Source organism: Channa argus, chromosome 5 (assembly GCF_033026475.1).
Source record: "Channa argus isolate prfri chromosome 5, Channa argus male v1.0, whole genome shotgun sequence".
NCBI lineage: Eukaryota > Metazoa > Chordata > Actinopteri > Anabantiformes > Channidae > Channa > Channa argus.
The window spans coordinates 16,109,522-16,123,349 of record NC_090201.1 but is presented as its reverse complement, the minus strand read 5'-3'; the positions used below and the strand labels follow the sequence as shown (position 1 = coordinate 16,123,349).

The 13,828-nt window shown below is 38.5% G+C and overlaps 1 protein-coding gene across 2 annotated transcripts in view; it reads left to right on the top strand.

Annotated features, from left to right (window-relative positions):
* The first annotated feature begins 979 nt into the window (after window positions 1-979).
* The window catches only part of LOC137128108 (receptor-type tyrosine-protein phosphatase gamma-like), a 100,889-nt gene continuing 88,040 nt past the window's right edge, over window positions 980-13,828 (top strand). The window contains exon 1 of one of the 2 annotated variants that reach the window (XM_067505820.1): window positions 980-1,666. In XM_067505820.1, the coding sequence (XP_067361921.1) occupies window positions 1,582-1,666 (85 nt within the window). In that variant the 5' untranslated portion in view covers window positions 980-1,581. The remainder of the gene's footprint in view (window positions 1,667-13,828) is intronic. The other variant, XM_067505819.1, reaches the window with a different exon arrangement.

The following is a 13,828-nucleotide window of genomic DNA, read 5'->3' as shown; positions in this document are numbered from 1 at the left end:
CTGATAGCCTACAAGTTACAGTGGGCATGACTAATGAAAGCGTGACCCTAATGAAAGCGTGACAGGACAAGAGAGAAAACAAACTTGAAAAGAATTCAGAAACTTTTATTGGGGTTAATTGGATTTGATCAGTCAGAATACAGTCAGGTCTGAAGAATTGTCAACCACGGTGCTGTTTTGCAGGGTGTGTGGAGGTAGTGCAGCCTGGAGGATCTTGCGATGATACCCACGAGGCTGTGGGGGCTTTGAAAAGGTAGGCATTTTGGAGAGGAAGCAGATGGCCCACATTAAAAGCAAAGGGCCCTTGTGACTGTCCTCAATGGCCCTGCAGAGAACTGGGTAATTAAATGAGAAATTTAATCAGATTCCTCAAATTAAATGTCCAGCTGGATAGTTCTGCAAGAACACCACCGACTACACATTTACCTAAGGGAGTGTCGCCGGTGGATGCATAATTCTCCAATCAGTACACACTCATACATGATGATATTCTAGGTGATGATTACTGCTAAAGTATTCCATTCACAGTTCTGCCAGCAGGAGGCAAAGGGACATCATGGTGCGGCCACAGGAGGGTCATTTTAATAACCGGGCATGGGAGGAGGCGACTAAACAGTGAGATGACAGGATTTGGGGGGGGTGAAGTCAGTGGATTTAGCAGGGAGAGCAATTTATCTGTTCTGTTTTTGAACAAAGCTTCAATCCATTGTGGATTCTGGCCTCCGCTAGATTATATTCGCTCTTTAGTAACAGCATTTCTTCAGGTTTGACGCAACATGTTTGATGTTAAAAGAGTTGAAAATACTGTCTGGACGATCTGACATGAGCCAAAGGTTTCTGGAGTCTTTCATAATCACAGCACCAAAGACACAAACCGGCATCTGGGTCCATTCCGAGTCCTTTTGCATTCAGCAAATTCAAGACCCGACCTCCTCCTCCCGCCTCTCCCCCCTTCCCCCGTTGCTCCCGCCCAGTGCAGGCGGGCGCCCTCTCTCACACCCAGCCTGTCCGGTTGGATGGGACCAGCAGCCACATATCCATGCATGCATGTCTGACCGCCAGTCTACTTCCTGGATGAAAGAATGGGACATTTCCAGCACCACTTTTTTCGCGTTGTGCATCGCCCTTCGTCACGCTGACGCCGCGGATAATCACCCAATAATGTCCACGTGTAATCAATACATTTCGATCCACTTTTCCTCGTAGTTAAAGGCACCGATTGATCGCCGATTGACCCCTCTACACTTCGGGAATGTCGCTATCTGGAAGCCTGCTACAGGCGCGGTGGAGTCGGACAACACATTTCGAACTGTTTTTGCACAGCAGCGGTGTGCGCAGCGTTTTATTCCTCGAAGCTAACAAGAGCCGCTGCTCGGACTGGAGGCGAATACACTGGTCTTTTTAAAAGCAGAGACTCTGTAGTCGCTAACGAACCGCTACGTTGATGCTCTGCCGTCGTGGCTGCTGTGCCAACTTCGTTCCAGCCTCAGCCGTGTGTATGTGATTTCCTTTACAGAAGAGAAAAGACTCGAAAACTTTGTCACCCGTTGCCTTCTTGTTGCTCTCGATGAGTGGTCTAACATGTGGAGAATACGGGAACCGAGTTACTTGTGGATTTTATCCTTAATGTTTTTAACCCTGCCCAGACACAAAGACGGTCACCCCCGTAAGTACTTGGCTTTCATGTATTTAGTAGAACTACAGTGTCCACGGTCTTAGCGGTGTTGGTGCATTGGAGGATCAAAGCGAGGTTCGGTGGCTGATTTTTAGTTGTTTTTTTTTTCATTTTTCGGCGGTTAGGTTTAGCCCGGGTTTCCCTAACGGTTCCAGGGCCGAGCCGAGTTTAACGTACAGCCTTCGTGAGTTGCGTTAAGCAGCTGGACTGTGGCGCAAACTGCCCTCTGCTTTAACACCAGGCTAAACATTTAGTCCCCTTTCTGTTCCCCCAACTCCTGTTTGACCCCGACGTGGGTTTTTTTAAACATGGAGGCTTCATCACTGTTATTCACATGTTGGGGAAATTCTTCACACTGTGCAGTGTGAAGAATTTCCCCAATCTGACCAAATGGAGTAAAACTTAGCCAACATTCCTGCAAGAATCTGGAAGGGTTCGTCGTACTGTAACTGAAATACTTGATAGTATTTCACTTTATCTCCTGTGATTTTATTTTATTTTATTTATTTATTTATTTCATTTTCGTTTGCAGCGCGAAAGTGTCCCAAGTTTTATGACAGTCTTCCTGAGGTTATGGTTTATGTGGAGGTAGTATAATCTGTGTCTGCTCGCTGTCATGTGCGTAGGTAGAAGCGAGGATGAGGGCGATGGTTAACGCTGTTGGCTCGCAGATGGATGTGTGTATGGGGGGCGATGAATGCCACTGGAGAACACGTAGTCCTGGACTATTAGATATCGGTGTGGGATCACTGGGGCGGCACTGAATTACGTGACACATCAGATTGCTATTAGACACGAGAACTGTAGAAAAAGGCAAATGGTCTGACTAAATTGTGATACATTGGCTTATAAGGATTGTTTTAATTAACTGATTCATTCTGATTAAAACATCCTCTCGGTTAGTCGGTTAAACGTTTGTCCCACAGTAGTGTTAGGCCACAATGCACTGCTAGTCATGTGTTACTGTGATAATATTAGATTTTCCACTAGTGTAAAAAGTTACACATAAAATTCTGAAACAGTACTACTTGTCAAGTTACTTTTGTTTTTCCCACTGCAAAGATCGATTTGAAATCAAAATATTTAATATTGATAGTCATGGGTCTTGTGGCTCAGTTGGTAGAGTGGCTGTTTACTGACAATAGGGTCGGAAGTACGCTCTTCTCGATCACATGTCGAAGTGTCCCTGGGCGAGACACTGAACCCCCAAGAGCCCATCCTCATCCCCAGCTGTGCAGTGCTGCTCCCAAGCCCAGTAGAAACTGGGGAGGGTTGCGTCAGGGATCTGGCTTAAATTGTGCCAAATCAACATTTGAACAAATAATCTGCTGTGGCGACCCTGAACTCACAGGATGAGCCGAAAGGACAAAAAAAAAGTCATGGGTCGTGCACACGTCACTACTATCAGCATCATAGGCATTAAGCAGGCGTGGAAAATGGAATTGGTTATGTTCAGCAGCTGGAAATATTCCCATTTCTTAGATTTTTATCAAGAACAGCAGGCTACAACAAGCAACAAAGGACTAACAAAGCTTGTGACTGCATTTGTTATATTTCATATTTCATATGAATGAAATGTTGTCCATTTTCAATTTTAACTCTCTGTTCATCTTTTAGACCTTAACCCACTTGGAAAAGTGATATAAAAGTAATGTGAATTACTGTTGACAGGGAGTGATTTGATTTCTGTTGACATGAACTCAGAACAACACACATGGTAAAAAAACATTTGAAATGACATAATGTAGTTTGGATCAGCAAACAATCTCCTCTTTTACTAACGTTTTGGCTAAAATGCCTTAATATAATAAAATAAAGATATCATTCTTTTATATAGAGCAGGTTGTCCACTGTTTTGCTGCTCTCAAAAAAAATCAACCAGTGCGTTTTACATGGATTTAGGTAACCAGGTTACAGTCTGCTTTCTTGGGAAAGCTTATTTCTTAACTGTCATTTAAAGTGAAAAGCTGGTTTCCAGGAATCGGGGTAGGGGATTAGGGAAATCTGATTTCCCCAGGTACCTTACTGTCAGGGAACTCAGATTTTTTTTCTGCCATGTATACACATAACCAGGTTTCTAATAGTCTTTCTACAACTCAGCAAAATACACCCAAAAAAATTTGTATTTATTTCTCATGCAGCACCTTTGGTTGGTAAATTTCACTTAAGGTCAAGTTAAACAAAACTAATATCAATAAGATGTATTTATTGCACGCAAATAATTTCTCCTGTATCTGTCACTGTCACTCCTCAATTAAAGCCCTCTGGGATGAAGCCAACAAACTGAAACTTGCCATGGGTAGTCGGATATATTAGGCTCAAAGTTAAACATCCCACCTATATAATTTAGTCTTGCTTGCTGTCAGACCTAATGTCACTGCTCTGCATTGTAAACATTACACAAATCTAGTTTTTACCGCTGCTTTTCTTCTCAGCGAGATGAGAGGGAGGGGACAATTAAATGGTGCATTTAAGGACATTAACGAACAAATCATACCTTGCTATATTAAGTCAACAACACGTGTCTCTTTGCAATGGCTGGTTAAAGTTAAAAGAGAGAGAGCAGTGGTTGGACAGGCAGTGGAATTGGTTCACAACATTAACAAGAACTGATCCTTTCGTACCTACCTGCAAGATGTTAAAAAGAAACGGATTGGTTGTGAATGTATCACTAGATTTAAAACAATTTTTGGCCCATCGTGTAAGCATGCCGGGGGGGGGGGGGGGGGGGGGTCTCGTTGGCATGGCGGGCCGCCATGCTTGTACCAGTGTAGGGAAAACGCTGATGAATATGATGCAGAGCCAGACCTAAAGCATTTTTTTTTAAGTTTCATGTTCGCATAACATGCAATTAGACTTTCTTTTTTTAATATTAAGCCCTAAATGTGTTTGTTAAAATGTTTTTGGAAAGATGTATAACATGGGACATTTTACAATATAAAAGTAAACCTGAATGTGCTTTGGTGAAAAAACTAAAATAAATGATTATTTCATTATCAGTTCAATGTGTTTTGATGTGACTAGTGATTGTGCTGTGATACTTAGCCAGTGCATGTCCCTAATGCTGCTACTGCTCTCTGGCACTAATCACCCCCCATAGAAGAGCAGCAGTGATGTAACACAGAAGAATGGTTTCTCTGAGTCAGACCCCCCCCCCCCCCCAAAAAAAACCCCCAAAAAATAACACATCCTCATTTTGCAGTGTTATTGATTAGTAACCTTACAAGCTCCTAACAGAGGTGAGTTTTCTCATATATCATGTCACCGCAGACCTCTGATGCATATAGCAAAGCAATACTGAGTACGGGAAGACCGGCTACAAGGAAGGAATAAATCCCGTTTGACTACCTACCTGGTGCTCAAGTAACTGTGTTTGTCATTTAAGACTCGATGACCTAAATATTTATAATATACAAATTTGGAATTTACATTATAGACAGTTGAGCTACTAGATAGGTGCAAAATAAATTGTTTTCGTTCTTAATCCAGTGCGAGCTGGATTGGAAGGAGTGGATGTTGATAAAATTGGCCTAATCTTTAACCCAGTAATCAACAATAATATTAAATGATCAAGGCAGTTTTGCTTGTCTTTTCTCAGCTATCACAAATGTCCTTGTGCTCAAAGAGGTGTAAATTCTGTAGCCCGGACATCAGGAGTTTTGGCGTTTCTGTATGCTGTGGTTCTTAGTAATGTATACAAACACGTTTGTTTGAAAGTTGCGTGGGTTGAACTGTGCCTCTGTAGTCGTTGATAGGAACGTGGCTTTCCATTAATTATAGAACTTCTCATGATTGCATCACGTAAGTAATGATGAAATCATTGCAAGTGTATGTGAATACAGCTACACAAAAAAAGCATAGGGCATTAAGTCTTGTAATACAGCTGGGAAATGATTGGTTGCATAAATAACAGGACCTCAAAAAAAAATAATTCTAACTTACTTCACATAAACATAATGGCCATCCTTGCTTGTGTGTATTGTATTCTGGAGATGTCCTCTGCAAATACCTAATCACTGTCCACTGCAAAAAGTAAAGGGAAAAAATGTGATTCTTATTAATGAGGTCCTGATGTACTGTTGTGCCAGCAGGATGCCAGCTGTGTGGACATCACTGATGTTGGCAGCAGCATCATTATCATCAAGGTCTTGTCTCTCTTCGCTGGACACTTGGTCCAATATGTACGTTACTGACCCATGGTGGTAAAAGTAACTTTTTTTCCCCACTGGCTGTAAAATTATATTAGTGACATATGCTCAGTCTTGATCATGGCTGGGCTGTTATCTGATGTCTTTCCACCAGCTGCCTATGCCACCCACTAAATGGTCCGGTGGGAAAAGACTGCAACTGTAATCACTTTTAACACGTGGAGATAATTTGCTGTTTATCCGTTTGCAAGTGACACGCATTCTTTGTTCATTGCTTTCAAATTTAATGATTAGCTATATATATGTCAAATTAGAGTGAGTTCCTTTTAAACGAACAATACACATTAGTTATTAACATTGTTTGAAATTTAATGGTTAATAATTGTCTATGGGGAACAGTTGTGACTTGGTGTGTTAATTTTGTGTCAGGGTGGTTAAATGGTGACAACCATTTATTATTATAGTTAGTTTGCCACATAAAATTGATATAATGTCTTGAAGTTATATTTAGTTCTATTTATGCACACACACACACACACACACACACACACACACACACACACACACACACACACACACACTTATATATGTATATATGTGTGTGTGTATATATGTATATATGTATATATATATATATATATATATATATATATATATCTAAATCCTTATATTTCAGGGCAGACAAGGCAGTCTGGAACATGAGACAACCTTTCACTTGAGAAATCATTCCTAGTCAGAAATAGTAGAGTTAAGGATTTATTTCCAGTTTCAGCTGCAGAGTGCCCTTACTAATAGAAAACTTGTTGATGATTTCCCTTGTGTACCAAGACCAAATGTAAGTACACGCTTGCGTTCTTCGAACTTTGATTCATTCAATCACTTTTTCAAAAGAGTACTTTTTCCCCCCATTTATGTTTGATTGTGTACATATTTGCTGTGTATTTGCATTCTAGATGTAGAATTGCTTTGGGCTCTGACACCGGTTATCCTAAACATTAAAATGTACAATATAATGCAAGACAGTAATGAAAATACAATGTGTATAAGCAATTCAGGCTTTTTTTGTAATAAGATTTTATTTTACTAACATTTTATAACAAAGTTGTTAGTATTATTTATTTTCATCAAGTGTGAACAAACATAATCCTTACAAGAACTACAGTATAGTGTGCATTTGCAACCTTTGGATGCAATTCTCCTTAAGGGGCTAATCATATTGTTATTTCCATTTAGATGCGTGTGTGTGTCTGTGTGGGGCTGCCTCACAGCTAGAAGGTTGTGGGTTTACATCCCCGGGTGAACGCCACGTGGCCTTTGTATGTGGAGTTTGCGTGTTCTCCCTGTGCTTGCGTGGGTTTCCTGCGGGTACTATGGTTTCCTTCCACAGTCCAAAACATTTGAGAACGCAAATATGAGTGAGTGAAACACTCCTGGCATTACCCTGCATGCAGCCTAGTACAACTCAAAAAATAAAATATTTCAGTTGATATGAGGTGAATTGACATTATTGTGATTAAATGTTATTATTTTTTTGTTTAAGTTATGTTAATCAAGGCAATCAGTCATCATTTCATTACTTGCTGTGTATGGTTGAGTTCACTTACTCTTTCAGCAAAATACTCCAAGCTGGTCACAGTAGCATTTTAATCATTTAATCATGACTCACAAGCACTTCGCTCCAAATCATTTCATCCGTTCTAGTAACATCCAACCCAAAACACACACACACACACACACCCGGAAACTCGATTTGACTGGGCTGGTTTGAAACAAGGGAAGAAAAAATGCTGCTGGAGAACAACTGTACTTATTTCTTGTGCTTCATGACAATAGTGATTAATGTCCAGGCAATAAGGTTCCGTCACCAAAGGGCATGTACTGCTCCACTCAAGGACTTGGCCGTATCAATAAATGTCCTTTTTCCTGTGTCCTTTAGTCACCACGTCCTCTTACTCCTTAAACAATGTTGCAGAGATGTGATATCATGTCAGCTTTACTTACAGCTAAACTGTCAGTCAACGCTGCCCTGTGGAGAGCAGAGACAATGAAACCTTCAGGCTCCTTTTTCCTGCATTGTGTTATTGTGGGTCAACAGAGCATGTGTTTGCTTTGTGCTCATTGTTTTTTTTGTTTTTTTTTTTGTAAGCTGTATCAAACATTGGCTCTTTTTTCCAAGGCAAGGAAAAACAAATTCAAAAGTAGGCTATCCCGTCCGCAAGCTAATTTACCCTGTCGTGAATTATGGCGACAGTCACTGAAGATATAGGATTAGGCTGTGCATGTTTTATTAAGCTCAAGGTGCACCACAGAATGCAAAATAAGCTTGTTGAGTATGAGTCAAGTTGCTTGATGAATTGAATTTTAACCTTTGCATAAATTATATTCTTCCTGAGGTTGTAGAAACTGGGGACTGTACCTGTGAAAGCGTTACTTTTATTAATATACTTGGGTCCCTTTTTCTTAAAAATGCAGTCACTAACATTAAAATATTGTCATTAGGAAGTACTTGAAGCTCTTAAGTGTCAGTGTGTATATTACTTGTCACTGTCAGGACAGTGTTTTGTTGAAAGGGCACAGTAACATAGGGGAAATGAAACAAAGCTATGCAAACCTGACAGTCCTCATTAGGTTGTTTCAATGTTTTCACAAATTGAGTTGTGTAACACCAGAGATTATTAGTTTTATGCAACTGAAAGCTGAATTATGCTTTTTTTTTTAATATACATATAAAAATTTTTTTCAGACCTTGCAAGGAAACATGAGCCTTTGACTCAACCCTTTGTGCTAATGAGAATTGTCAGTTCAAAAAGAATATTTCTCAACCCCAGATTGCAAAGAATGTAGGTCTTTCACCCTCTACTGTACTCCATTTCGTTAAAAGATTAAGGCACTCTTGGGATATTTCCACCAAACCATGTAGTCCCATAACCACTGTTGAATATGCATGAACTTTGACTGTCTTGTGTTGGAGGCATCAAACTCTTAACTGTATTTTGTAAATATAAGCAAATTAAATTGGTCATTGAACACACTGACTGATCTTTTCTTGATGCTTTTGTCACACAAAGAAAGGATCACACAGATTGCCAAATCATAGATTTAACTTTTTATTGCATTTTAGGAAAAGCCCCAACTTCTCTGAAAATTAGTTTTGTTTTGTTTTTTTGTTAAGGAATTGTGACTAACATGTATTTAGTGGGATATTTATCGAAACAATAAGCCTGAAAATGTAATAGAAGCACACAAATGTTTTTCTTTGTTTCTTCAGACATGTATCATTGTAGTATTATCACTCACCACATATATTAGTCTTGATAGAATATTAAAATATTAAAAGTCATTCATTACGAGTACATGACATAACTGGTAAATAAAGAATAATAACTCCAATCAAATACAGTCTGGCAGGCTATGTGAGTAACACTGAGTTCATATCCACTTTTCCACTCCAGTGCTAAACATTTCATTAATTCCTTGTTGAATATGTACCCCCTCACCCCACACCCCACACCCCATCCTGCCTCTAAGTTAACACCCTGAGAGATCAGTCCCCAGGCCCTTTCCTTAGGGTTTAAAATGATGTTGATGTTCTGTTTGTTTCTCTCACACACTTGGACCGTCTCCCTGGGAGCTTTTGCTATTTTGAGAAAAAGCTCCAAAAGAACAATGGAAGGGGCTCATTGCTATTTAACCATGTTACCGAAGAGACAGCTAAGCATTTAAGGTGGATATAGGTCTCCAGGTGTCTAATTTCTAGTTTTGTTCTGTTTGGCAATTTTGTGCTAGGAATTTGTATTATTATAAAATGACAAAGGCAGCTAGTTTAAAAATTTGGTGTTGGATAGTTTTAGAGAATTCCAACGGAGAAGATGTGCCGAGTCAGACTTTTTGGAGGCTGAACAGGACTTTAGAGAGTACCCTATCGATCCTGTTGACATGCTCCCCTTTGGGGAATGCAAATGTTTCTGTTCTTCAACATGAACATTCAAACCCTCCTGGTAATGGAACCCTGATTAACTAGGGATTTGAATACCATGGCCTTTTCCATTTGACATTTTCATATTTCAGAAAGACTTTGTTTTACACTTCATTGCCAAACACAAATCAAGTATTTATTATAGGGTGAAAAGACTTTGTATGACAACACAGTCAACCGATGAATCTGTGGAGCATAACCCCCCCCAAATAAACAAACAACAACAACAAAAAAACTGCTTCCAGTTGATCCCTGGGTAATTTTAGAAGCACTGTTGTTCAAATTCCTATGTGTCTACTTATCTGTCAGACTTTGGTGTGAGCTGAAGGTGTGACAGCTGCTGTATGTTATTGTCACCGCTAATCTAAACCTCACAACACAAGTGTTTACCACAGCTGAGAGGAGACCTGTCCCCAGGTAACCACTAATCACTCAGGGATTCTAGAGATCATCTGTCTCCACACTTAACAGCCAGCGTGAGGCAGGTGGGAGCAGGCAACTGCTCTGCCTCAGCGGCCTCACAGCTCTCATGACTGTCATCTGTATCCCTGTTATGTTTGGAATTCTATGCTTTGAATAAGCTTTATGGTAATGGTGACATTAGTGAGTGCCATCCTGATAAAAAGTTGTTTGAGAAAAAGCATTTTAATCATGTATTCAAGTCTATTTAATTTACAGTTGTGACAATATATATGTTTTTTTATTATTCAGTTACGATGATTCAAAGAGCGCTGTTGAGGACATTTAGCTTGAAAATGGCATCACTCACTATTTTGCTGTGGCCCAATGATCCCACGTATACAGACAGTAACTGATTCTTTGTTGTTCAAATAATAATTTATTATTAATTTAGTTGAAAATTATCAGCAATAACTTTAAAACTGTAATAGTCTCCTAAGTAATTTAGTAAAAGGAAACTGAGCATGTTTTGCTCCAGCTTCTTAAATATTTTTCTTTGATTGTAAACTCTGTATTAATGAATTTCCATATTTTTGGAAGGTTTGTCAGAGAAAACAAGAGAAGGAAATCACCAGCAAAAATAATAATTAGTTGAATAGAATACATTGTGTCATGTTATAAAGGTCAAGATTAAAAGGGTTGCATAACTGTATTATTTTAGTTGTATTTGATACAAGTAATTGTTGCTCTTTATATTGCCCATAATAATAGGGGTAAGAGATAATATAAATTAACGAATTACAGATTTAAATACACTTTTTAAATACAATTTTTATAAATATCCTTAGTAAAAATGTATTAAAACATTAAAATTAAAATGTATATAAAGTTATTGTCTTATTATCAGTGACTTTCATATAGCTTTTAAACAATAGCTATAGAGTATGTAACATAATTTCTTTGAAATGTGCACCAAAGCTAAATTAAATATGAAGGTGCTGCCAAATGATTGTATTATTCAGACCTATTGAACAGCCTGTCCACAGAACACAAATAGTGTTTTTAAGGCTTTTGTGTGAGCCTCACATTTCGAAACAATTGGAGAAGGCTCAAGCCAGGTGTTTGAGTTTACGATGAATACATGATTGCGCTTCTGATCTACTACTTCTCTTGCTCTGAAGCTGCAAACTAGAATTAGCTGCTGGAAGGTGCTGCAGTGACTGACTCACAGACTAACAAACTCCCCGTTCCTGCATTAGCTTTAGGATGTAGTTAAAAAGCTAAGTGGAGAGTAATTTCACATTTTCCATGTATTATGCCGTTATACACTATAACGTGCATGTAGATTTTGCTGCTCTTCTGGGGTGTCACTGCTTGATTTGAAATTATTACTTTTGAGTCACAAACAATGCTCAGTTCTTTTGAGTGCTGTTTTTCAACCTTTGCTTGCTCCTGCTTTTTTTTCCTTTGCATCAGATCTAATGCTCATTAGTGGGAGAGCTGTAAGCACAGCTCTCACACTATTGAGATCCTTTTCTTTATTAGTGGGAGAGCTGTAAGCACAGCTCTCACACTATTGAGATCCTTTTCTTTATTATTAGTGGGAGAGCTGTAAGCACAGCTCTCACACTATTGAGATCCTTTTCTTTATTATTATTATTATTATTATTATTATTATTATTATTATTATTATTATTATAGCCCGTTTTTCGGTCGCTATCTAGTCCTAGACGGTTTGTCGTAGAAACTTCGTTCCACTTCCTAAACGTAGGTCCCTTTTAGGACAGGGGTGGTATTACTTTTCTCATTAATAACTTTTATACTTTTTATTATATTTCACTTTTTATGAACTTTTTTTCCCATAGAAAATGAATGGAAGGCACTTAAAATTTCCCTTCAACTTGCCACTTTTCATCTGCCTCTTGTGTCGTCATACTTTGGAGTAGAAACTTCATTTAAAGTTTATACGGGTCTAGTCCCTTTCAACTTTTTCTGGGTGGATCAGCTTCTTTCTATCTTTTATACTTTTTGAATAATCGCAGTTTTAGTTTTAGGCAACTTTTGGAGCTTTTTCAACTTTTCCATTAGTGTGTATTGCGGAATGTTGGAGCAGCTAGAGTGGGTGACATCACACGCACTCTAACTTTTCAGCTTCCACTTTTAGCAACATTTTTCCTTCTTTTCCTTCTTTCCTTCAGTCAACTTTAATCTTACATAAACAAACTATACATCAGAATGTAGGTATTTTTGTCTTCTTTCAGTAAATGTAACTCTCATAGTGACAGGACTGACGGTTCTTTCTCCAAGTGTCCAGAAGCAGAGAGAGTGCCGTCAAAACTCCCATTGGAGCCCATTATAACAGAGGTTCTTAAATTCTAATCAAATCACAAACGGGGGGCTGTTTTAAAATCGCCACCACGCCTTCATTTTATGGAGTATCTTCAAATAAAGTACATCAGTGTGTTCATTGAAGCCTTTTGTCACTCACAGTTTTTGAATTGTTTCGATAGGACTAATACTTTTTCATATTTTGAGCATTTTGCGAGGCATAGTCTCAGCACTTTTCCAGCCTGCCTTTGCATTTGGCTCACATGACTCAGCAGGCAGGCAGCGGGCAGCAGTCATTGTCATGGTAACGGACACAGCTGCATGACGTCATGTAATCAGCCTCAGAGCTGTGTCCACACACTTTACCTGAGTTTTTCTCCCTCAACATACACAGTGGAGACACACACAGACACACACCCTCACAGACAGGAAATACCCTTTCAAAATAAAAGCCTTTCATAATATGTTATCCACTTTTTAGCATTTAAATGCTAAAATGACTTTGTGGTGAAGTTTCCCTACACACACACCCTCACAGATAGGAAACACACTTTCAGAATAAAAGCCTTTTATCATTCTTATTTTAATTATTTATCATTTAAATGCTAAAATGAGTTTGTTTTGAAGTCTCCCTACAGTGGACACACAAACTACCCCACAGACACAGACAGGAAACACACTTTCAAATTAAAAGCTCTTTTCAACTTTTTTTTTTTCAACAGTTTTTCAGCATTAAAATGGTTCCTTCATTTCTAAGTAGTTACTTCTAGCTTTTTTCTTTACACTTTAATAGCAACTTTTTTACTTTGCTTCTTTTTTTGTTTCTTTTAACTTTGGAAATATTTACCTTTTCCTTTGTTTCTTACTACTTCTTTCCACTTTTGTTAATCAAGTTGTTGCTTTTTCACTTCTTCCTTTACACTTTTAAAAGCAACTTTTTTCCTTTGCTTCTTTCTTTGTTTCTTTTACCTTTGGGAATATTTACCTTTTCCTTTGTTTCTTACTACTTCTTTCCACTTTTGTTAATCAAGTTGTTGCTTTTTCACTTCTTACTTTTTTCTTTACACTTTCAATAGCAACTTTTTACTTTGCTTCTTTTTCTGTTTCTTTACACTTTAAATATCAACTTTTTACTTATTTACTTCCTCCATTGTTACTTTCTACTTTTTTTCTTTTCTGAATTCAACTTTTCCTGGGATTTTGGATTTTTTCCTTTTCTTGTCATCTTCTTTTTTCTCTTTTTGTTTGTATTTATCTCTCTTCAGCGTTTGCGGCTTTGAACGTGCAAACGCCTCTGCTCTC